A 26,784-nucleotide genomic window follows, 5' to 3' on the forward strand; every position below is an offset into this window, starting at 1 on the left:
GTTTACTTGCACCAAAGGTTTTTGGTAGCTTTTACACTTTATTCCGCATTGTTATTGCAAAGATATGAACAGTTGATCACTAACATGGGTAGCATTGTCGGCACACCTATCAACCTATCAACTTCTGCCTTAAATGTATCCAGCCATCTGTAACAATGAATTCCACAGGTTCAGCACCCTCTGACTAAAGAAACTTTCCTCATATCTGTTTTAAATGGACGTCCCCCAATCCTGAGGCTGTGTCCTCTGGTCCTAGACTCCCCCACTATAGAAACCATCCTATCCACATCCATACCTTTTCATACTCGATAGGTTGCAATGAGAACCCTCATCATTCTTCTAAATTCCAGCGAGTCTAGGCCCAGAGCTATCAGCCTTTCTTCAAATGTTAACCATTCACTCCTGGGATCATTCTCACCTCTGGACCCTTATTTTTTCTTAGATAAGGCACCCAAATCTGCTCACAGTATGGGGATAGGAACTAAAATGGTTGGCCAGCAGGAAATCCCACTTTTTGCAAATGAAGCAGAGCTGCTTGACAGAGTGGTTTCTCAATCTACGTTTGGACTCATGCCATCAGGTTCAGGAACCATTATTACCCCTCTACCATCAGGCTCTTGAACCAAAGGGGATAACTTTGCTCAACTTCACTTGCCCCATCATTGAATTGTTCTCACAACCTATGCACTCACTTTTAAGGATTCATCTTCTTATATTCTCAATATCTATTACTTTTTTTCATTTTTTTTCTTTCTTTTTATATTTTCACAGTTTGTTGTCATTTGGACACTAGTTGTCTGCCCTGTTGATTCTATTATGATTATTGGATGTATTGAGTATGCCTGCAAAAATGAATCTCAGGGTTGTATACGGTGACATATATGTACTTTGTTAATAAATTTACTTTGAACTTTGAACTTTGTGGAAGAGGACAGAAATAAAAGAATTCACTTCTTGTCTTCAAATCTAGGTTCATGGCACCACCTGGTGGAAAAGTGGTGCAGTACCAACATTAAAATCGATGGAACAGGTCTTTCAGCCTAACTGACTATGTACCAACTATCGGGCACACATTTACACCTGTTCCATTTTATTCTCTCTGTATTGTCCCTGGTGTGTGTTGGCAATTTACAGTAACCAATTAACTACTAACTTGCATGTCTTTGGGATCTTCAAAGTAAATTTGTTATCAAAGTTAATATATCGCACCATATACAACTCTGAGAGTTTTTTTTTGTGGGCATCCAGAGTAAATTCAGGAAACTCATCAAAGTCGTTTATAAAAATCATAAAGAGCATGGGTCACAGAACAGATTACTGATCAATATCACTGTTTACTGACCTCCAGACAGAATAAGCTCCATCTCCAACCAATCTCTGCCTTCTATGGGCAAGTTAATTCCGAATCTACACAACCAAGTTTCCCTGGATCCCATTCCTCCAAACTTTTTGAATGAGTCTACTATGGGGAACCTTATCAAACACCTTACTAAAATCCATATACACAACATCCACTGCTCTACCTTCATCATTGTATTTTGTCACATCCATCCCTTTAGAATTCAACCAAGACCGTGAGGAATGTTTGAGAAACAGTCATTGCTTTCAGATTTAGGTTTTTGACAATTCTGGCTAAACCCGGGAACTTGAATTTGTAGACTTAAAACATTTTTGGGGCTAGTTTTAAACCATTCATAATCTCAAGACGTGCAGAATCTTGTCACAGAGAAATCTATGACTGGTGATTGCAATGTCCCACAGAAAGAAATGCCAACTTGTACTTATTGTAACCAATGTCAGAGGGAAGCATTGTTAGCACACTGGTAACTGCAAAGTCTGTCCCAATATTTTGAAAATATTGTTCTCTCTGCATTGCCCTCCATGTCTCAGAACAGAAAAGCCTACAAACATTTGTAGACACAGCACAGCCCATCATAGGGAAAGCCCATCTACAAATAGTGCTGGTACAAGAAAGCAGTAGCCATCGTCATGGAACCCCACTATCCAGTCCATGCTGCTTTCTCGCTGCTGATATTGGGCTAGAAACAGGATTAGGAACAGTTACTACCTTTCAACTATCAGGTTCTTGCACCAGAATGGATAACTTCACTCAGCTTAACTCTGAACTGATGCTACAATATATGGACTCACTTTCAAGGACTTTGCAATTCTTGTTCTCAGTATTATTTGTTTGTTTATTTATTTATAGATTGTTCTTTTGCATATTGGCTATTTGTCAGTCCTTGTGTGTAGATTTTCATTGATTCTATTGTATTTCTTTTGTGAATCCAACCACAAACTGTTCCAGCTGCTACCGTCTGGAAAATGGTACCACAGCATAAAAGCCAGGACCAACAGGCTCCGGGACAGCTGCTTCCACCAGGCAATCAAACTGATTAATTCACACTGACACAATTGTATTTGTATGCTAAATTGACTGTCATGTTGTATGTACTATTTATTACAAATTACTACAAATTGCACATTACACATTTCGACGGAGATGTAACGTAAAGATTTTTACTCATGTATGTGAAGAATGTAAGAAATAAAGTCAATTCAATTCCTTGCAAGAAAATGAATCTCAAGGTAGTATATGGTGATATATTGGTACTTTGATCATAAATCTACTTTGAATTTTGATTGGACTTTATTCTGACAAACCTTATATTTAGCTCATCAGAGCACCTCAGTTCTTTACTGGGCATTGAAGGTTTCAGGCAGAATATCAGCTTAAGGGCCTCCAAACGTTGTCAATAAATGTATCAGGAAAAAAACTGAAGATAACCTGAGACTTGCAATTTCCAGTATAGTGCAGAAGCATAAAAACAGTGGGATGAATAGTGTTAATAAGTGATAATTAAATGCTAGATAGGTCACCAGATAATTCTCCCCTACTCCTAGGGTATTCCTAAGGCAGCTTTTATACCCAGCTGAGAAGAAAGTTTCTTCATAATTTCTTATTCAAAAATCTTTCTAGTATTCCATCAGTACTACACTGAAGCAAGAGTTTAGTTAGCAAAGTTTTGATGTTCCAGGCTCCAGGTGAAAATTTAATTCCTCTGCTTGGTTTACCAACTTGGGGGAAGCGACACAGCACTGAGTCTGGCCCTGTGGCTCAGAAGGTTAGGGAATTGAGGAGGCTGACAACAATAATAGGGGAGTCTATAGTTAGGGGAACAGATGGGTGATTCTGTGGAACGTGGATGGTAGTTTGCCTCCCAGGTGCCAGGGTCCGCAATGTTTCTGAACATGTCCACGATATCCTGAAAATGGAGAGCAAGCAGGCAGAAGTGGTACATATTGGTATCAGTGACATAGGTGGAAAAAGGGAGATTCAGGGAGCCAAGGAAGCTGAGAAGCAGGACCTCAAGGGGAGTAATCTTGGGATTGCTGCATGTGCCATGCGCCAATGAGGATTTTTAGGGATAAAATGAGGGAGCGGGTGAATGCATGGCTGAAGAATTGGAGCAGGGGCAGGGATTCAGATTACTGGATAATTGGGACCTCTTCTGGGGCAGGTGTGACTTGTACAAAAGGGAGAGGTTGCACTTGGGGACCAATATTCTTGCGGGCAGGTTTACTACAGCGGTTGGGAGTGGTTTAAACTAATATGGGAAACGGATGGGAACCAGTATGATAGAGTTGAGGATGAGCCAGCAGGTTAACAAGTTGATGATGGCTGTAACGTGAATGTAAGGAAGGAAAAGCCAATGATTTGGTACAAATGCAGAAAGAGCAAAGAGTTAAATTGTACCACAGAGGCAAAATTCAAAAGGGTGAAGAACGCAGGACTGAAGGAGCTGTATTTAAATGCACGAATCATTTGGAATAAGGTGGACGAACATGTGGCGCAATTAGAGATTGGTCAGTATGAAGTTGTGGGGATCACTGAGTCATGGCTGACAGAAGGCCATAGTTGGGAGCTTAACATCAACGGAGATACTTTGTATCGAAAGGACAGGCAGGAAGGCATAGGCGGTGGTGTGGTTCTGTTGGTAAGAGATTGAACTACATCTTTAGAAAGAGGTGACGTAGGGTCAGAGAATGTTGACTCTTTTGTAGGTGGAGTTAGGAAACTGCAAAGGTAAAAAAAACATTATGGGAATCATATATAGGCCTCCAAATAGTAGCCAAGATATAGGGTTGAGATTGTAAAGGGAGCTGGAAAAGGCATGAAATAAGGGTAATAACTCAATTGTAATGAGAGACTTCAATATGTAAGAGGATTGGGGAAAATCAGGTTGGTGTCGGATCACAAGAAAGGGAATTTGTTGAATGCCTATGAGATGGCTTTTTAGAGCAGTTTGTGCTTGAGCTTACTCAGGGAAAGGCTATCTTAAATTGGGTGTTGTGTAATAACCCAGATCTTATTAAGGAGCTTAATGTAAAGGAACACTTAGGAGACAGTGATCATAATATGCTGGAATTTGAGGGGGAGAAACATAAGTCACATGTATCAGTATCACAATGGAATAAAGGGAATTACAGAGGCATGAGAGAGGAGCTTGCCCAGGTGGATTGGAGGAGGATACTGGCTGGGATGACGGCAGAGCAGAGATGGCTGAAGTTTCTGAGAATAGTTCACAAGGCACAGGGTAGATATGTCCAACAGAAGACGTTGTTCTCAAATGGCAGGGGTAGGCAACCATAGCTGACAAGGGAAGTCAAGGACTGCATAAAAGCCAAGGAAAGGGCATACAGTATAAGGTAGCAATAGTGAGTGGGAAGTTGGATGATTGGGAAGCTTTTGAAATTCAACAAAAGGGAACTAAAAAGCTATAAGAAGGGAGAAGATGAAATATGAGAGCAAACTAGGCGGTAATATAAAACAGGATGCTCGAAATTTTTTCAGTTATATAAAGAGTAAAAGGGAGGTGAGAGTTGGTATTGGACTACTGGAAAATGATGCTGGTGAGGTAGTCATGGGGGACAAAGAAATGACAGACGAACTTAATGGGTACGTGGAAGACACTAGTGGTGTGCCAGAGGTCTGTGAGTGTCAGGGACCAGGAGTGAGTGCCATTGCTATTACAGAAGAAAAAGTGCGAGGTAAACTCAAAGTTCTTAAGGTGGATAAGTCACCTGGACAGACGTGCTACATCCTAGAGTCCTGAGAGAGGTTGCTGAAGAGATAGTGGATACATTGGTCATGATCTTTCAAGAATCAGTTGATTCTGGCATGGTCCCGGAGGACTGGAAGATTGCAAATGTCACTCCACTCTTTAAGAAGAGAGGAAGGCAAAAGAAAGGAAATTATAGGCCAGTTATCCTAACCTCAGTGGTTGGGAAAGTGTTGGAGTCTATTATTAAGAATGAGGTTTTGGAGTACTTGGAGACTAATGATAAAGTAAGTTAAAGTCAGCATGGTTTCTGTCAAGGGACCCTTCAGTTAATTTTAGGGGTCCATGGCATAAAAATGATTGGGAACCCCTGTTGTGGAAAGATACCTTGCAGATTTTTGGATTTCGCTTTAGAAATATTGTATATCAAAGTTCAAAGTTCACGTATATGTCACCATATTCAACTCTGAGATTCATTTTCTTAGCATACTCATAAAATCCATAATGGAACAATAACCATAACAGAATCAATGAAAGACCACACCAACATTGACTCTAGTGTGCAAAAGACAGCAAACTGTGCAAAAATACAAAAATGAAAGAAATGATAACAACAAATAAATAGCAATAAATATCAAGAACATGAGATGAAGAGTCCTTGAAAGTGAGTCCATTGGTTGTGGGAACATTTCAATAATGGAGCAAGTGAAGTTGAGTGTCGTTATCTCCTTTGTTCAAGAGCCTGATGGTTGAGGGGCAGTAACTGTTCCTTAAACAGGTGGTGTGAATCCTGAGGCTTCTGTACCTTCTTCCTGATGGCAGCAGTGAGAAGAGAGCATGACCTGGGTGGTGGGGGTGCCTGATGATGGATGCTGCTCTCCTCTGAAAGCATTTCTTGTAGATGTGCTCAGTGGTGGAGAGGGCTTTACCTGTGATGTATGTACTAGGCCATATCCACTACTTTTTGTAGGATTTTCTGTTCAGGGGTATTGGTGTTTCCATACCAGTCCTTGGTCCAGCCAGTCAATTTACTCTCCACTACACATCTATAGATGTTTGTCAAAGTTTTAAATGTCATGCCAAATCTTTGCAAACTCCTAAGGAAGTAGAGGCACCATTATACTTTCTTTGTAATTGCACTTATAAGCTGGGCGCAGGGCAGGTCCTCCAAAATAATAACACCAAGGAATTTAAAGTGGCTGATGCTCTTAACATCAAAAGGAGCTACGACCTAATTTTAATGATTTGCAGAGTTCTTGATATGAACCAGACTGGTTCCAAACATAAATATCAACTTAATGATTTAATTTAATAAATTAAGCTGAAGTTTATATTTATCATCCATTAATAGCATTTATAGAATACTAATGGGTTCTGCAGACGTATGGCAGTAAGTTCCATCTGCATTATTATGACATGGATAATTAGGTAAGATTTTCTTTTATTAGGCTTGTATCATCAACATCTTTTTTGAAAATGTTGATTTTTTTCAGATTTCACCATAATCAGGGAATTTGTAATCTGAGCAATACACTTAATTGCTTGACATTAAGTGTTGAATCTTTGTTAGTTAACCTGTTTTAATGAACATGTGATTTCCTTTTTGACATTTGATTGTGCTGTGGAGATTGTTCAGACTACCGCTATAGTTTAGAGTCCAAGGCTCTGAAATTCTGATTGATCAAATCTCCCAAATGGATATTGGTAAAATGAGTCTTAAACTAATCTATGTAAACTCTACAACAAATAATAAGGATATGGTTTGAAGCAGGCTGTTACTGACTGTAGGTGTTTTTTAACTGTACTTTTCGGAGTCTGTCCTGATCCACAGTTAATCATAGGCACAAGAGATTCTGCAGATGCTGGAATTCTTAAGTAACACACTCAAAATGCTGGAGCAATTCAGCAGGTCAAGCAGCATCTATGGAGGGAAGTAACCTGTCAATGTTTTGGGCCAAGACCTTTCGTCAGCACTGTTCTGACCCCTTCCTTTACAATCCTGATGACAGGTCTCGGCCTGAAATGTTGACTGTTTATTTCCCTCCTGAGTTCTTCCAACATTTTGTGTGTGTTGCTCCTCTGTTACAGTTGGAGTCAGAAGTTTACATACCCCTTAGCCAAATACTTTTAAACTTAGTTTTTCACAATTCTCGACATTTAATCCTAGAAAACATTCCCTGTCTTAGGTCAGTTAGGATCACTACTTTATTTTAAGAATGTGAAATGTCAGAATAATAGTAGAGAGAATGATTTGTTTCAGCTTTTCTTTCTTTCATCACTTTCCCAGTGGGTCAGAAGTTTACATACACTTTGTTAGTATTTGGTAGCATTGCCTTTAAATTGTTTAACTTGGGTCAAGCATTTTGGGTAGCCTTCCACAAGCTTCTCACAGTAAGCTGCTGGAATTTTGTTCCGTTCCTCCAGACAGAACTGGTGTAACTGAGTCAGGTTTGTAGGCCTCCTTGCTCGCACACGCTTTTTCAGTTCTGCCCACAAATTTTCTATCGGATTGAGGTCAGGGCTTTGTGGTGGCCACTCCAATACCTTGATTTTGTTGTCCTTAAGCAATTTTGCCACAACTTTGGAGGTATGATTGGGGTCATTGTCCATTTGGAAGACCCATTTTTGACCGAGCTTTAACTTCCTGGCTGATGTCTTGAGCTGTTGCTTCAATATATCCACATAATTTTCCTTCCTCATAATGCCATCTATTTTGTGAAGTGCACCAGTCCCTCCTGCAGCAAAGCACCCCCACAACATGATGTTGCCACCCCCATGTTTCATGGTTGGGATGGTGTTCTTCGGCTTGCAAGCCTCATCCTTTTTCCTCCAAACATAACCATGGTCATTATGGCCAAACAGTTCAGTTTTTGTTTCATCAGACCAGAGGACATTTCTCCAAAATGTAAGATCTTTGACCCCACTGCATTTGCAAATGGTAGTCTGGCTTTTTTTATGGTGGTCTTGGAGCAGTGGCTTCTTCCTTGCTGAGCAGCCTTTCAGGTTATGTCGATATAGGACTTATTTTACTGTGGATATAGATACTTGTCTACCTGTTTCCTCCAGCATCTTCACAAGGTCCTTTGCTGTTGTTCTGGGATTGATTTGCACTTTTCGCGCCAAAGTACGTTCATTTCCAGGAGACAGAATGCATTTCCTTCCTGAGCGGTATGACGGTTGCGTGGTCCCATGGTGTTTATACTTGCGTACTATTGTTTGTACAGATGAACGTGGTACCTTCAGGCATTTGGAAATTGCTCCCAAGGATGAACCAGACTTGACATCATTTTCTGACCTCAATCCGATAGAAAATTTGTGGGCAGAACTGAAAAAGCATGTGCGAGCAAGGAGGCCTACAAACCTGACTCAGTTACACCAGTTCTGTCTGGAGGAATGGAACAAAATTCCAGCAATTTACTGTGAGAAGCTTGTGGAAGGCTACCCAAAATGCTTGACCCAAGTTAAACAATTTAAAGGCAATGCTACCAAATACTAACAAAGTGTATGTAAACTTCTGACCCACTGGGAAAGTGATGAAAGAAATAAAAGCTGATACAAATCATTCTCTCTACTATTATTCTGACATCTCACATTCTTAAAATAAAGTAGTGGTCCTAACTGACCTAAGACAGGGAATGTTTTCTAGGATTAAATGTCAGAAATTGTGAAAAACTGAGTTTAAATGTATTTGGCTAAGGTGTATGTAAACTTCTGACTTCATCTGTAACTTTAGGAATCACTGCTGCAAATTCACAGTAGCTTGGAGCAAACAATAGTTTCAGTCAAGACCATAATAGGTATAATTATATGAAAAGCTCAGGAGGTTTTATCTGATCTGTCCACTTTTTCATGAAGGTGGTATCAATCTTAGTCATCTTTTCCCCAGCCAAGTATGGAGGAAATTGCAACAGAAGTTGTTCTCCCAGTGGAACTGGCTCCTGACCCCTTTCCAGCTCCCATTCCAGAGATAAGCAAAGCGTCTCCTTGGGTTTCTGAGACAAGTGTTGACAAATTGCTTTTTGGCTTGTTGTTCACTCACTTCTAAAACTTTTCAGTTTAGAAGTAGGGGTGTCGGGATGAATTATAGTTCAGTTATAAATTGCGACATGTCAATTTTTAAAAATGGGTATTTTAACCTGAATTAGTAATCTGTTCCTGATTGTTTTCATGTAGCGTGAGGTGGCATTAAGTGGCTGCGCAGTACAAATGATCTACTCTGTCCACTGGCTATAAGGCTGTGCATAGCCCAGATTCTGTGGAAGAAAGTGTGTGCAGAAAGCTTAAAACATGCACAATTGTGTTTGAAAGATGCACAGTTTAGTTTGTAATCTCAAATATATTGTAAATATCTTTTTGATAAATTATGATTATGCTTCATATTTAACTCTTTTTTTCTTGATCCAGTCGTCTCGTTGAGCGTTTAGAAAATATGAAGAAGAACGTGATGGGAAATGGCCATTCTCAGTGCTTGTTGTGTGGAGAGTTACTTGGATTTCTGGGATCAACATCCGTCTTCTGCCAGGACTGTAGGAGGGTAAGATATTTCTAAATGATAGATTTGAGAGTATGAAGTCTTATTGATTTCATTTTTAGTAATCAAACTGGCAATGTAATTCTGAATCTCATTTGCAGTTGTTTTTCGTGATAATGAATCTGTCAGTATTTATTAAGTTCTGAAAGTCAACTGAAGAAAATGGAATATTTGGCCAGAACTTAGGGACTGATAAGCAAACAGAAACAATCATCATGTTCCCATTTTAGCTTGCTTTTTTCTTGTAAAATAGCACCATTTATTTTGAATATTCATGATAAATTGATATTCTATGATTCGTCAATAACAACTAAAATCAATGTAAAGGTTTAATGGTTTGTTTTGATTGTACACCAAACAATAGGATAGAAAGGAACAACGATCCAGTTTGCTGTTTATTATTTGATGGCGTGCAGCACACGTCCCCGTGCCTGTTGAACTGCTGCTGGGGATTTTGGCATCACTTATGATGTTATATGATAGCGATGGCCCAGAGTACATTTCACTTGAATTACTAATTTTAGTTCAAAATGACCTGACAGGAAACAGGAGAGATGGAGTGTGTGAAAATCGCAAGGAGGCTCAAAATTGCAGGCTTTATGTATGGTTTCAATTTCTACTTCAAATACTGATTGCTCTGGAGAGAAGTTTGAAGTAGGAAAAACTAGTGTAATATATTCTAACAGAAAGTAGATCCAATCTGCGCAGAGGACAATTGATATTGGAAATGTTTCAATTGAATATGTCAGAATCAGAATCAGAATCAGGTTTATTATCTCCGGCATGTGATGTGAAATTTGTTAACTTAGCAGCAGCAGTTCAATGCAATTCATTATAATATAGAAAGAAAAAAAGTAAATCAATTGCATATATGTACATAGTTAGATTAAAATAGTGTAAAAAAGAAATAATATTTTAAAAAGTGAGGTAGTATTTATGGGTTCAATGTCTATTTAGGAATCAAATGACAGAGGGGAAGGAGCTGTTTCTGAATCTTGTAGGAGTTAAAATGCAATCCATACTTCCTTTCAAAATATAAATTTAATTGTGTCACTTTTATTTTTGTTTAAAGAAAATTGGTGCGTGGAGTTTCTGAGTTGAGACAGGGCAATGTAGATAGAATCGTTAATGAGCCACACTCCTCAAGGGAGTAAAGATACTGATTTACAATCCCCTTCTGTCACCCCATAGAAACACAGCATAGACAGCCAGGATTTTTAAAGAAAAACCCATAGCCAGGTGTTTCTCAAGCGGAGAATGACAATAAAGGAAGTATGAAAGCAATCTAAACAATTATTTAAAAAAGATAAAAGGTTGCATGAAAATGTTATTTAAAAAAACTTCCTTAACCACTTCTACCATCTCTTATGGGAAATTAGTGTTCAATCCTCATACAATTGTAATGTGATCTCAGAATTAATCATCAGAACATAGCAGCAAACTGTGTTACAGTCACAGGCAAAGTGCAGGAGGAATGCCCTGTCACTCCCAGTTGAACTATGTATGAATACAAAGTTGTTTATCCAGATATTTACCAATTCTTGAAATCTCTAAATCCATATATGGTAAGTTCAAGGAGATTTGGATCTTATGAAAATTGTATTCTGGATTGAAACAAACTGAAATAGGACACAACAAAGAATCCAAAATGTGTTATTTTTTGAGTGTATTGTTTAAAATACTTATGGCATTGTGCAGGCTTTATCTTTTTCACTTTTTGTTCTATCCTAAAATAAGCAATCAAGTGAGATTTATTCCTTTCAATTAAAACTTCTAATGAAATAAGCCTGCTAGAGTAAGTCCTTCTGCTGGTAAAATGTATGTACTTAATCCATTGGCACACGTTCTCTGTGCACAAATTGGATGTAAATCTTGCTTTAATTTCTGCATCAGATATTGCCTATAGGGAAGTGGGCCTGGAGTCTTCCATGCGAAATTCCTCAAGAGATACTGAAGGTTTGCTTGCTGTCATTCACAAACCAAAGTTGTCTTGGGTGATGAGATGTAAACTTCTTTCTCTGCTGGTGGAAATTGGAGAGACTGGGGGAAATCTGTATCAGATAATCCATTTTAACACTAATACTCATTTAGATCACATGAACGAATTTGTAGAGTTTTGAAAAAATGCATTGAAAGGGCACTACCCTTATTAGCACACAGAATCATGTATCCCTCGTGGAGCACTTCGGGAAATCAGGCCGTCTGGCTGTCCTTCCCTGCATGCAGAAGGGCAGAGACAAAAGAGCGAGGCTCCGGAAGTAAGGACAATGAATAGGTGGTCTCAGGAGGCAAGGGAGAGGCTATGGGACTGCTTCGAGTCAGTGAACTGGGCCACGTTCAAAGACTCATCAGAGGATCTGAACGAATATATCATACTTGTCACAGACTTTATAAAGTCAGTCATGGATGAATGTGTCCCTACAAAATATCTTAAAGTCTTCCCTAACTGGAAGCCCTGGTGGAACTAAAAAATTCATAATCTGCTGATGGCCAGATCAGTGGTGTTCAGGTCTGGCGACCAAGTAAGGTACAGGAGATCTAGGTATGACCTGCAGAAAGTCATCTCACATGTGAAGTGTCAATTCCAGACAAAACTGGAATCATAGAAGTATGCTCGACAGCCGTGACAGGGCTTGAAGGCTGTCACCTCCTACAAAATAAACCCAAGTGGCATATGTGACATCAAGATTTTGCTCAATGCCTTTTATGCTTGATTTGACCAACAAAACATGGAGGCACCTTCACGAACTCCCACAGCCCCCTGATGACCCTGTGATTTCAGTCTCTGAGGCCAACGTGAGAGCATCCCTCATGAGAATGAACCCTGGGAAAGAATCTGGGTCAGATGGGGTACCTAGCCAAGAACTAAAGACCTGTGCTGATCAACTGGCTGGAGTGTTCAATTGTATCTTTAACACCAGGCTCCAGTAGTCTGAGGACCCAACTGCTTCAAGCAGGCTTCGGTTATATCAGTGCTTAAGAAGAACGTGGTAATCTGCCTCGATGACGATCATTCAGTAGCACTTACATCCACTAATGAAGTGCTTTGAGAAGTTGGTATTGAAATGTATCAACTCCTGCCTGAGTAGTGACTTGGATCCACTCCAGTTTGCTTACCATCACAACATGGCAGCAGCAGATACTATCTGAATGGCTTGTCATTCAACCTGGAATATCTGGACAGTGAAGATGTGCACATCAGGATGCTCTTCATTGGCTACAGTTCTGCATTCAATACTATCATTCCCTCAAAACTAATCAGTAAACTTCAACACCTAAGCTGTAATACCTTCTTGTACAACTGGATCCTCGATTTCCTCACTTACAGATCCCAGACAGTTTGGATTGGCAACAACACCTCCTCCACAACTGCCACCAGGAAGGTGATACAGGAGCCTCAGAACACCTATCATCAGTTTCAGAAACGGTTATTACCCCTCAACCATCAGGCTCTTGAACCAGAGGGGATAACGTCACTCACCCCATCAGTGAGCTATTTCATGTTCTGGATATTTATTTATTATTATAATTATCTATTGTATTTGCACAGTTTGCTGTCTTTTGCACATTGGTTGTTTGTTCAGTCTTGTATGGGGGTTTTCATTGGTTCTATAGTGTCTTTGTATTTACTATGAATGCCCACAGGAGATGAATCTCAGGGTGACATTATTTATAATTTCATGTCACTGTTGAGAAATGAGTTGGTGCTTAAGGAGCTGGTGCATAAAACGCTGGCGTCAACATGTGAGAAAATGCAGGGGAGGACGGAAGTGATATCTATTCCTCTGTCCAGGCATCCCCACACAATTAAAATAATTGTCGGGGTTGCTTGTGCCATATCTACTTCCAGCTATTGTGAACTGTAGGCTGATTTTTTATTTTATATTGTTTTATCTTCATGCATCTCTAGTAATTGATTTTCTGCACCTACACTTTTTTAAAGATAACAGTTTTCTCCCTCTCTCCCTCCCCTCTCTCCCTTCCCTCCCTCATAATGAAATTCTCTTCTTACTAGAGAATTCTCGGTTTTCATTCTCCCCTGCTACATATGAACTGAGTATTGATAATAATCCATTACGTGCCCAACTTTATTTTGTTGAAAGATGCAATGATGGAACAAGCCAGATGTTTGTTTCCTATTCTGAAAAGATTACTGACGTGGAGACTGCTTAATAAAGGGCAAACTAAATATCGTATTATTTACTGCAGCTTCTGATGCAAAGGAAGTACTCAGATTCCATTTTCAGATCATCCTTGGATAGAGTCAGGTTTAATATCAGTGGTATATGTTGTGAGATTTGTTGTTTTGCAGCAATATATAGTGATAAAAATGCTAAATTACAATAATAATTATATATATATATAAATAAATAAATAGTGCAAAAAGGAAGGGAAAAGTACTGAGGAAGTTTTCATGGGTTCATTGTCTATTCAGAAATCTGATGGCGGAGGGGAAGATGCTGTTCCTGAAATGCTGAGTGTGTGGCTTCAGACTCTTGTATCTCCTCCTTGGTGGTAGCAATGAGAACAGGGTATGTCCTGGGTGATGAGGGTCCTTGATGATGGATGTTGCCTTTTTGAGGCACCGTCTATTCAAGTTGTCCTGGATGCTGTCGAGGCTAGTGCCCATGATGGAGCTGGCTAAGTTTACAACTTTCTGCAGCTTTTTCTGATCCTGGGCGGTGGCTTCTTCATACTCGCCAGTGATATAACCAATTAGAATGTTCTACCTGGTAGATCTGTAGAAATTTGCATGTGTCTTTGGTGACATACTAATTCTCCTCAACCTCCTAATGAAATATAACCTGCAAAATAATTAAGTAAATAAAGCTGAGAATATGAGTTGTAGAGTCCTTAGAAGTGAGTCCATAGGTTATGGAATCAGTTCAGAATTGAGGTGACTGAAGTTATCCACTTTGGTTCAGTAGCCTGCTGGTTGATGGTAACAACTGTTCCTGAACCTGGGGAGGGGGGACCCAAGGCTCCTGTACCTCCTTCCCAATGGCACCAGTGAGAAGAGAGCATAGCCTGGATGGTGGGGGTCCTTGATGACGGATGCCACTTTTCTTGTGTCAGTGCTACTTGCAGATGTGCTCAGTGGTGGGGAGCAGAGATCATTGACCAATAATAAATACAGGAACTTGTAGTTTAGACTTGCCATTCCAAAGCATTAGAACATGGTATTTCCTCAGCACTACATGAGAACTTAGTCACGTTGATAGAAAATTGTCTTCACTTTTTCTCCTATTGAGGCGATAAGGACAGTGCCCAATTTTAATAAAACAAGTTGATATTTGTTAAGAAGAGAAGTTAGAGAACTGAATAAAGTTGTGTTATGCACAGTCTTTTGTAAACATTTAAAATATTGTGTACATTCTGCTTATTGGCAAAATGTAATGAGTTTAAGTTGCTCAATTTTTTGGGTAGATAATAATGGAGGGAAGAGATTTTCTGTCCATTTTATGCATAAAATTCCTGGGGTGATAAAGAGCAAAAATAAGTAGATTCAATTAAGAATGGTGAGATATGACCAGTGCCTCGGAATGTATTATTGGAAATTCTGGTACATTGTACATGTACATTAAAGAATATTGGATCTTTTCTCCAATCTACGTGGAAGGAAGAAGGAACATCGATTTACTCCACGTAAGATTAAAAAAAAGTTATTGGCTGGACTATATTACATGTACTGTATAGCTCAAACTGTTTTAATATTTATGATTACAAGATGAGGGAATTTGCTCAAGTTCTTTACTTCACAATCAGTGCAATGATTAGAAAACAGTAGAATATTATCTGATCATGTGGACGATTGCCTGGCTGACTCACCAATAACTTTAACATTTTTCTTACGGTTAATCAGAGTATTGAACTGGCAATGGGCTCACTCAAAAGGACAGTCCTTCTTGCTGCTAACAGTTGGAGGCTCTACTTGGATAATTATGATTTTTGTAGTCATATCTTGGCAGCTGTCCCAAGTGCAGCCTCAGATGTGTTGGTCATTGATGCAAAATGATGCATTTCACTGTATGTTTTGTTATTTCAATGCACATGTGAAAAAATAAAGCTAATCTTTAATCTTCAATCTTTATTTCATGTCTGGCTGACATTGTGCTTATATTGGGATAACATTTTCTCAGTCTCTTGCAGGAATATAAATGTTCCTGTTGCTTCCCAGAGCTTCCCATTTTGTCTCACACGAGGACACACTCCAGCACTGCCGGATCCCAATTCCTCATGTACAGTACCTCCACACAATGTGCTCTCTGGACGTCTGTTTTGCCATGACCTCACAATCCTCTGAATCCACTTCTTCCTTGTGTACAGTGCCCTCTACTGACACCTTCTCCTGTGATGTAATGTTGTAATATACACTGGAGCCTGGTCACTATTAACCTCATCACCTGGGATAAGACTATAATGTATAGGAACAGAATTAGGGCCATTTGGCCCATTGAGTCTGCTTTGCCATTCAATCATGGGTTTTTTTATAACACTTTTTTTCACCTTCTTTCCTGTACCACCTAACCCCCTTACCAATCAAGAACCTATCAATCTCTGCATCAATGCCCCCAGTGGCTTGTCCTCTGCAGCCCCCTGTACCAACAAACCACCATCTGGCTGAAGAAATGCTTCCTCATCTCAGTTCTAAAGGAAAGTGCCTTTACTCTGTAGTGCTCTTAGATCCTAGACTCTCCTACTAATGGAAACTTTCTCTCCATGTTCACTCTCTTCAGGCCTTTCACTAGCCCATAGGTTTCCAGAAGATTACCTCTCTATCTTTCTGAACACCACCAAGTAAAAGCCCAGAGACATCACATGTTCCTCATATGTTAATCCTTTTATTCATGAGATCACTCTTGTGAATTTGCTCTGGACCTCTCCAGGGCCAGGACATCCTTCGTTAGATACAGAGCTTAAAATTGCATGTCAGGTCACTCATTTGAGTGCTACTGGTACCGTGTAACCCAGTACTACCTGTCGCATGGTTTGGTGGTCGCCGAGTAGATTGGCTCCCCCACCTGGCTTGCCTGGCGAGGAGGGTGGCTAGACACCCTGCAGGACGAAAGACAAGACCTGTCAAAGGGCAGATAAACCCTCTCGTAGGGTCAATGGCCATCTAGCAAACAGGTGCCGTGAAGCATGGAAAGGGCATCCCTTGCATCGAAGCTTGGTCTGGCCATTCACTGCAACAGAAGCTTCCCCGAGCCGTCTTGGACCCTACCATGCCGCTGGATCCGGCAGGGGATGTTGAGAGAGTGGGTTTGGACCTGTGCAACCCCCTACTCACCTAAAATCCATTCACACATAAGCTGTTCCTTACTGAGAAGTGGGGTCAACTCCACTAACTGACCGAAAGGAACCATCATTATTCTATGGGATGGATAGCCAGAGAAAGAGAAAATTGCTCACAATGATCCAAACGTGATCTGAGCAATGTCAACAGTACATCCTTGCTTTTATATTCTAGTCCTCTCAAAATGAACACGAACATTGCATCTGCCTTCCTTGCTACTGACTCTACCTGCAAGTTAACCTTGAGGGAACTGTGAACTAGGACTCCCAAGTCCCTTTGTGCCTCCAATTTCAGAAATCATTCCCTGTTTAGAAAGTAGTCTACTCTTTTATTCCTTCTGTGAAGGTGCATAACCCCACACTTCTCTACACTTGTTTTCCATCTGCCACTTCTTCGACTACTCTCCCAACCTGTCTAAATTCTTCTGCAGATGCCTGCCTTTGTGACATTATCTGTCCCTCTAGCTGTCTTGATGTCATTTGCAAACTTGGTCATAGTGGCATCAATTCCTTCATCCAGGTCATTAATGTACAATGTGAAAAGTCATGGTCTCAACACTGACCCCTGTGGAACTCCACGAGTCACCATCAGCCACTCTGAAAAAGACTCTTTTATCCCCACTCTCTACCTTTAGCCATTAAACCAATCCTCCATTCATGCTAATTCATTGCCTTTAACACCTTGGGCTTTTATCTTATTTAGCAGTTTTGTGTGGAGGATCTTATCAAAGGCCTTCTAAAATTACAAATTAATAACATTCTCCCTCTCTTCTCTCTCTCTCCCCCCTCTCTCTCCCTCTCGCTCTCTCTCCCTCCCCTCTCTCTTCCTCCCCTCTCTTTTCCTCCCCTCTCTCTCTCTCCCCTCTCTCCCTTGTTACGTACCCCGTAACTGGGTTGCCAAACCAGCAGAAATGGATCACTCAGTTGGAGTCTGGAGTACTAGAACTAAGAAAGTTTTATTAAGGAAACAAGCAACACAGTAATCGAAAGGATAATAAATGCAACAGTTCAACAATGATAACCACACATGTGCACAGAATTAAGATAACAGCATCAATCAAGCTCTATCGTTGTCTAGGGGTAAATGACCAATTTCAAAATGACTCAAAGTTCAGTCCAGTTTAGTAGTTCAGTTCGCAGTAATCGTTGCCATGGCGGTGGACAACGTGGGGGAAGAGAGAGATAGAATAGGAACAACTCATCATTCAGAACGGCTTCACTCACAGACCAGCGGGATGGCTCACAGACCAGCGAGATGGCTCACAAACAGCTTTTGGGCGGGTCCTTGGTGATGTCACCTGAGGTCACCGACTGTGACCCCTCCTCCAGATGCGGTCGATCCTCTGCAGTGAACCCGGCACCCAGGCAAGGGCGGACACACACCGGGTTCCCGCTGATCGTACCTTTCCACCCTGGTCGTTGTCTGGCACTTCTCACCCACTCGTGAGAAGCGTACCGCTTCCAGGGTCTCGTTACCTCGGGTGGCGTGTGTGTCTGTCTTAGCGAACCTGTCCCTTTTTATCCCCCTGCTGGGGTATCGCCTGTCCATCACTTCAAACAGTTCAGGGTTCAAAGGGGGGAGCCGCTCCAGACAGCTCTCCCTCCCACATCCCTTCATTACACATCTCCAGACGCTGCTCCATTGTTCCTTATCTCTCCTTCCCCTGAGGGCAGGTGGCAGACCAACTGCTGATGCCACTGATGCTAGCCCAGGCCAGCAAACATCTTAATTTTATGTGTATTCTCGTAACACTTCCCCCCTTTAAGGATTTTTACCGGGAGGTAAAAATTACAAACATGACTACATTATCTGATACATACACAATATACATCTTTAACAGTTATTTAGCTAATACAGAGAATTTGAAGCTGTCAACACCTTGACAGACAGTCATCACATTTTCTGTTCCTTTTACACGTGTTATTAATAATTCCTTAGACCAGGCTCCAACTCAGCAAACTTCATAGTGGCCAAAAACACTGATGAATTGCGACCAATGTAACCTCTCATTTGGTTTTTGTCCCGGACCACAATAACAAGGGTCGTCCCATTCCGACTCAATTTTCTCTCGCAAGGGCTTAGTAGGAGGGGGACGGGTATTGACCGCAGAGTTATTGCAAAACTTCCTGCAGTACCCCACCATCTCCAAAAGCCTTCTGAGGGCCCTCTTGTCTGTCGGGGTTGGGAGGTCAGCGATAGCCTGCACTGTAGCTTGCATCACTGCCAGCTGCCCCTGTGTCACCACAATTCCCAGGTAAGTGACATTCGTGTGGCCGAATTCATTTTTTCCAAGGTTCACTATCAAGCTGGCTTCAGACAGCCGTGTTAAATTGCCAATACACACCTCTGTGTTCATCAGCCCTTTAGTCACTGAATTACTCGAAAAATATAGGTGTTGTTTACTTGGCTGCCCTATTGTAACCACAATCGCCCAACGTCCCAGTTCTTTGCATTTCCTCGGGACAATCAAACACATGGGTGCGAGTCGTTTAATTACTCCTTCGGGGATTAAGGGAGAGACCTTATCAGTAGACCTGGCCAAAACAATAGCCTTCTCCCATCTGACCGATCCCATCCTAATCTTTTCAAAATGGTTCTTTTCTCTTAACAGGGGGCCCCTAGCTTCATTGATTTCCACGCTAACACCGACTAGGTTTGTTAGCATATCAAAAGCCGGTGACCGTCTCAGTTCGCGTCGGTCATGATCAATAACATTTTTCCCCCTGGGCAGCCGGTAAATCTCTTTCATGATTCCACCAACTGTTTCCTCCAGCACCGCAAAATGTCCACCGGGGGGTACCTCGTGGGCCATGTTAAAAACCTCATCCCCATAACTCTTTTGCACCACCCCCCATTCCTCATCTGCGGGTACTGTACTTGATTTCCCTTTCTTCCTTAGCACTTCCTCCTCCGCACAATAGCTTGTCAAGGCTGTGTCAGAGAGAGCGGTCTCAGCAAAAACCATCAGCCCCTCGTCTCGCTCCTGCGTCTGCACAAATTCTTTCCTGGCTACTGCTACGTCCGTCCCAGCTCCCTCACTACCTCTTATCTCACTACACCCCGTCTCATACAAGGTTGGCAGAAATGTTTCAGCCAAATTCACCATCGCGGGCGGGGCCTCCATGCTGGCAGGCTGACCCGTCAATCTCACGACTGGGAACACGATCCCTCCGGCGATGTCATTACCGAGCAAGACTTCCACGTCTTTCATCGGTAATTCGGACCTCACCCCGATCGTGACTAGTCCAGAGACCAGGTTGCTCTGTAAATGTATCTGGTGCAAAGGGACTGACTCTGTCCCTTCCCCAACACCTTTGACCTCTACCTCCCCAGTCTGGGTCTCTGAGCTAAACTCTAATACACTCTTCAGTATTAGTGACTGACACGCTCCCGTGTCTCTCCAGATCCGCACTGGAACTGGTTTTAACCTCTCCTTCACTGACACCAGTCCGGCCGAGATAAACCTCTCGCGCCCTTCCTGGACTTTTTCAGACCTGTCCTTCCCTAGCGGTTCGCTTAACAGCTCGATACAGCCATTCAAAATTTCCGTTTTTCCTTTCCCCGTCTCCTTCCTTGGGGCAAAGCACCTGGACGCAAAGTGTCCGACTTTCCCACAATTATAACAGACAACCCCAGGAGACTTCCGACCAGACTGCTCCCGGTCTACCTTATCCTTTTCACTAGTCCCCGGCTTACTTTCTGACTTTTCCGGCGGACTCTCCCCGCCGTCCTGACTACCCTTCTGGTAGCCTTTACTCGGGGCAACCTTCATTTTATGCGTCAACGCATACTCATCCGCTAACTTAGCAGTTGCGGCTAACGTGGCTGCCTCTTTCTCATCGAGGTAGGGTCTCATACCCTCAGGGACACAACCTTTAAACTGCTCAATCAGAACCAGTTGCAGCAGTCTGTCGTAATCCCCCTCTACCCCTTTCGAGGCGCACCAACGCTCACAATATGTTTGCATCTCACGAGCAAACTCCAAATACGTGCGGTCCCACCGCTTCCTCGCATTCCGGAACCTCTGCCGGTATGCCTCCGGGACCAACTCATAAATCCTGAGGATGGCCTCTTTCACCACCTCATACCTCTGGGCATCTTCCGCGGATAAAGCTGAGTAAGCTTGTTGGGCCTTCCCTTTCAGTACACTCTGAAGTAAAACAACCCACTTATCCCTCGGCCAGTCCTGACTTATGGCCACTTTTTCGAAATGGAGAAAGTACCGATCCACATCGGTATCGTCAAATGGGGGAACCAGCCTAACCTCCTGGGTCGCCCGGAACCCTCCACCTTGGTTCGGCACGAGCCCCTGCTCGGCCCTTATCTTTAACTTCTCCAGCTCAAATTCCCTTTCCCTCTGTTTCTCCTCTCTCTCCAACTGTCTGTCCCTCTCTCTCTCTTCTCTCTCCAACTGTCTTTCTCTCTCTTGCCTTTCTACCTCTTTCTCTCTCTCCCGCCTTTCTAACTCTCTCTCTTTCTCCTGCCTTTCTAACTCTCTCTCTTTCTCCTGCCTTTCTAACTCTCTCTCTTTCTCCTGCCTTTCTAACTCTCTCTCTTTCTCCTGCCTTTCTAACTGCCGTACCCGGAACTCGTGCTCGAGTCTCAGTTTTTCAAGCTGTACCTGTACCGCGTCTCCAGCAGGTTTTTCAATAGACACCTCCCCCAGCTCACCTTGGGGAAACACACCTTTAGATACATAGTGCTCTACAATAGCTCTGTGTATCTCCTCTCTCCTCATTGTCGACTTCACCTTAGCAAGATTCACCCGTTTTGCCACAGCTATCAATTCCGATTTCCTGGCATCCTCTAATGCCTCCAAGGTCGGCGCCTTTATAAATTCCTCAACCTCCATTTCTGCTGTTTGTCTTTTCTTTCTTTCGGGAATTTTAACCCAATCAATTTACTCCGTCCCAAATTTAGCGTTCAAAATCCCGGACGAGCCCCCACTTATGTTACGTACCCCGTAACTGGGTTGCCAAACCAGCAGAAATGGATCACTCAGTTGGAGTCTGGAGTACTAGAACTAAGAAAGTTTTATTAAGGAAACAAGCAACACAGTAATCGAAAGGATAATAAATGCAACAGTTCAACAATGATAACCACGCATGTGCACAGAATTAAGATAACAGCATCAATCAAGCTCTATCGTTGTCTAGGGGTAAATGACCAATTTCAAAATGACTCAAAGTTCAGTCCAGTTTAGTAGTTCAGTTCGCAGTAATCGTTGCCATGGCGGTGGACAACGTGGGGGAAGAGAGAGATAGAATAGGAACAACTCATCATTCAGAACGGCTTCACTCACAGACCAGCAAGATGGCTCACAGACCAGCGAGATGGCTCACAAACAGCTTTTGGGCGGGTCCTTGGTGATGTCACCTGAGGTCACCGACTGTGACCCCTCCTCCAGATGCGGTCGATCCTCTGCAGTGAACCCGGCACCCAGGCAAGGGCGGACACACACCGGGTTCCCGCTGATCGTACCTTTCCACCCTGGTCGTTGTCTGGCACTTCTCACCCACTCGTGAGAAGCGTACCGCTTCCAGGGTCTCGTTACCTCGGGTGGCGTGTGTGTCTGTCTTAGCGAACCTGTCCCTTTTTATCCCCCTGCTGGGGTATCGCCTGTCCATCACTTCAAACAGTTCAGGGTTCAAAGGGGGGAGCCGCTCCAGACAGCTCTCCCTCCCACATCCCTTCATTACACATCTCCAGACGCTGCTCCATTGTTCCTTATCTCTCCTTCCCCTGAGGGCAGGTGGCAGACCAACTGCTGATGCCACTGATGCTAGCCCAGGCCAGCAAACATCTTAATTTTATGTGTATTCTCGTAACACCCTCCCTCTCTCTCTCTCTCCCTCTCTCTCTCTCTCTCTCCCCCTCTCTCTCTCCCTCCCCCTCTCTCTCCCTTTCACAGCGAGAGGGGAGACCAACAAAACAGCTCGCTGATTACAGTGTAACAGTCTGCCGTGTGGCTGTTATTCTGAGTTTCTCCGACTCAAGAATCGGCAGCGAACTCTCCCCCACCATCTCGAGAGAAAGCAAGAGAGAGATTGCCTGAATGCAGAGGCTTCTGGCAGCCTCATCCACTGTTGCAATACCTTGTTCTGTTCTCTAGTGATGCCTCAGTTGGCAACACAGGCATGGAACTGGTTCATCTACAGGGCCACAGGGCCTCACCCCAAAGATATGCATCTTCCAGGCTGCATCCTGAGGCTAATGAAAACAGCTAGTTGGAACAGGAACCAATAGCATAAAGAACTGCAGTTTGAGTGCAGCTGTAGATCGTAGACTCTGATAGATCCTTGAACCATTCACCTTGAAAAGGTAAAAAAGAGACATTAAAGAGGAGAAATTGAACTGTTTCACAGATGAACTTGAAGAAGCCTCCCTCTGGTGACATCTTAGCTCCTCCCCTGCCTAGTGGTCCAATTGAATTGAATAGATTGACTCTATTACTTACATCTTTCACATACATGAGGAGTAAAAATTTTTATGTTACATCTGCGTCTAAGTGTGCAATGTGCAATCATAGTAATTTATAATAATTTATAATAAATAGAACAGTCAATGTAACATAGAATGCACTCAAGTCAATGTGAGTTAATCATTCTGATGGCCTGGTGGAAGAAGCTGTCCCGGAGTCTGTTGGTCCTGGCTTTTATGCTGTGGTACCATTTCCAGGATGGTAGCAGCTGGAACATTTTGTGGTTGGGGTGACTTGGGTCTCCAATGATCCTACAGGCCCTTTTCACACACCTGCCTTTGTAAGTGTCCTGAATAATGGGAAGTTCACAACTACAGGTGCACTGGGCTGTCCACACCACTCTCTGCAAAGTCCTGCGATTAAGGGAGGTACAGTTCCCACACCAGGCAATGATGCAGTCAGTCAGGATGCTCTCAATTGTGCCCCTGTAGAAAGTTCTTAGGATTTGGGGGTCCATACCAAACTTCTTCAACTGTTTGAGGTGCTGTTGTGCCTTTTACACCACACAGCTGATGTGTACAGACCACGTGAGGTCTTCGGTGATGTGGATGCCGAGGAACAGGAAGTCCAGGATCCAGCTACCTAAGGCAGGGTGAAGGCCGAGGTCTCTGAGCTTCTTGTCGAGCCTGGATGGAACTATGGTGTTGAATGCTGAACAGCATTCTCAGATAAGCATCCTTCTTCTCCAGATGTGTAAGGATGGTATGTAGAGCAGTGGCTATTGCACTGTCTGTTGATCGGTAAGCAAATTGTAAGGAGCGCAGTGTGGGTGGTAGCAAGCTGCAGATGTAGTCCTTGACCAGCCTCTCAAAGCATTTGCTTATTATTGAGGTGAGTGTGACAGGACGCCAGTCGTTCAGACATGTTACCTTGGTCTTTTTTGGTACAGGGACAATGGTAGATAATTTGAAGCAGGAGGGCACTCTACATTGGGAGAGGGAGAGATTAAAAATGTCTGCAAACACACCTGCCAGCTGTGCCGCACATGTCCTGAATACTCACCCTGGAATGCCGTCCAGTCCCGCAACTTTGCGACTGTCCACTCATTGGAAACAACTGTGTACCTCAGCCTCAGAGGTGACCAGGTTGCAGGTTGTAGCGGTGGCTTTCCTCGGAGGCTCAGAGTTAGTGACATCGAACCGAGCGTAAAAGCAATTGAGCTCATCTGGTAGAGAGGCCGTGATGTTGGCAGCACCACAACGTTTAGCTTTAAAGTCTGTTATGGTATGGAGGCCTCGCCACAAGTCATGTGTGCTATTCGTTGTGAATCTTGACTCACTCTTGACCCTGTATTGTTTTGTAGCATTGATAGCTTTGTGCAGATCATAGCTACTTTTCTTGAGCTCTAGTTGATCTCCAGTGATGCAAACTCTATGTCGCACTGTAAGTGCTGCTCGCACAGAGCTATTGATCCAGGGTTTCTGGTTTGGGAAGACCCTTACTGACTTTTGGGGGACAACATCGTCGATGCAGTTCCGGATGAAGCACCTGACTCCATCAGTGAACTCGGAGACATCCTCATCATGGAAGACATTCCAGTCGATGTCATCGAAGTAGTCCTGCAGCATGGAGACTGATTGGTTGGACCAACAGTGGACGGTTTTAACTCTGGCCACCCCTTGTTTCAGCTTCTGCCTGTACGTCGGCAAAAGCAAGATCAAAGAGTGATCTGATATTCCAAAAGCTGGGCAAAGGAGAGCTTTGTAAGTGTTGTGGAACAGTGATACGTAACAGTGGTTAAGTATCTTGCCTCTTTCTTGCCCTTTAATATATCTAAAACATCTTTATGAATCTTTGATATTATTGGTTAGTTTACCCTTTACCCTTTATAGTTTTTATTCTGTTGTTCTCTATTGACTTAGTGTACTTAGGATGAAATTCTGCTGTGGGCTTGCAAATTATTCCCAGAGACTCCAGCCATCTTCCCTGCCAGTGTCTCCTTCCGATTAACTCATGCCTCTGCAGTTTACCTTTACTCAACTGTAATACTGCTATCTCAGATTTCAGCCTCTCTTTCTCAAACTGCAGGGTGAATTCTATCATATTATGGTCACTGTCTCCTAAGGGTTCCTTTACCTTTGGTTCTCTGATCAAGTGTGCCTCACTACACAATGCCAAATCCAGAACTACCTGTTCCATACAAGGATATGTAACAATCAAGCAAGTGTATTTTTCTCCTTTGGATAAACAAAGAAAATTGTGGAATTTAATTCCTCAAAAGTAAAATATTCATTAATACTTACGAGCTTCCATCAAATAAGCTTTTTATTGCAATTTAACACTTCGATTGTTTTCTCCTTTAAATAATTGGAGCCCTTTGAAATAGTTAAAATTTGACGATGCAGTTTAAACTTTTTCAGGAAAGGGAAATAATAGTACTTAAAATAATAGGTGAAAAATATAAATGCTGAAGAAATAATATAAACAACACATTGGAAATACTTAGAAGGTTCATGAAAGGAAGAGGGTTTTATTAGTTTTGGGTGTGGACTAGTCATGAGAAAAGGAAGTTGGAAATCAAATATCTCCTTGATATTGAATAGAACAAAAGGAAATGGAAGAAATAATCTAATCACCCAATGAAAGTGAAATATAGTGGGAGCTTTAAGCGTAAGATTGAAACAAAATACTGGAAACACCCGGTGGGTAGGACAGAAAAAGAACTGAGTTCTCAAGCTGATGATCCATCATCTGAAGTGGGTGATGAACAGTTTAAAACAAATACTGAGGGATAGCAGGGCAGGCTAGTGCAAAGGCAAAATAGAAAAAAGATAATCACTAGAGGATGCTTTACTGTCATCATATTTAAGTAATTAATAGACCTAATAAGTTCGTGAATAGGCATGCAAAGTAGGGAAAGCCGTGTTAAGTTACTCTGGGGAGAGGAATTTTCAAATTTGGAAAAGCAAAGACTTGGATTTCACAACAAATATCTCATTCTGAGACTGAGGTCACAGGGATATGAGTTGAGAATGTGGGAATTGTTTTAGGGATAGATATTTTATCAATATATAAAAGGGTATGGGATATAATTAGGTTTGAGTTTGGGATGCATTGTGTGTTTTGGAGTGGAAATGGTGATGTTTTGTGAAGAATATAGAATTCTTTGTTTTGTGAGTGAGAAACACCTCTTTGGTTTTTCATGTGCTAAGAGCTTTGATTATTAATGAGCTATTGTCAATAATAATGTCCGCTACTGCCGGCTTTAAAGAATTGATCTGGCAGTTCAAACCAATCCTAAGTGTTCAGTCAGTCTGCATTCAGTGTCACTTGTAAATAAGACTGGTATCATCTTTCAATTTGTGACTTTCAATTCATGAATTTCAGTTTTGATTTGCTTCATCAAATAGTGACTGGTTAAGACTGACAGGTATTGAAAGCTGAAACCAAATTAACTATGACTTTACATTCC

The 26,784-nt window shown here is 42.2% G+C and overlaps 1 protein-coding gene across 3 annotated transcripts in view; it reads left to right on the forward strand.

Moving 5' to 3' along the window:
- Positions 1–26,784, forward strand: part of LOC134336817 (rab effector Noc2-like) — a 258,174-nt gene that overhangs the window by 99,609 nt on the left and 131,781 nt on the right. For all 3 annotated transcript variants that reach the window (XM_063031313.1, XM_063031312.1, XM_063031314.1), the window contains one exon: positions 9,468–9,597. In XM_063031313.1, coding sequence (XP_062887383.1) covers positions 9,468–9,597 — 130 coding nt within the window. The remainder of the gene's footprint in view (positions 1–9,467; positions 9,598–26,784) is intronic.

Source organism: Mobula hypostoma, chromosome 23 (genome assembly GCF_963921235.1).
Source record: "Mobula hypostoma chromosome 23, sMobHyp1.1, whole genome shotgun sequence".
In the NCBI taxonomy this organism is placed as follows: Eukaryota; Metazoa; Chordata; class Chondrichthyes; order Myliobatiformes; family Myliobatidae; genus Mobula; species Mobula hypostoma.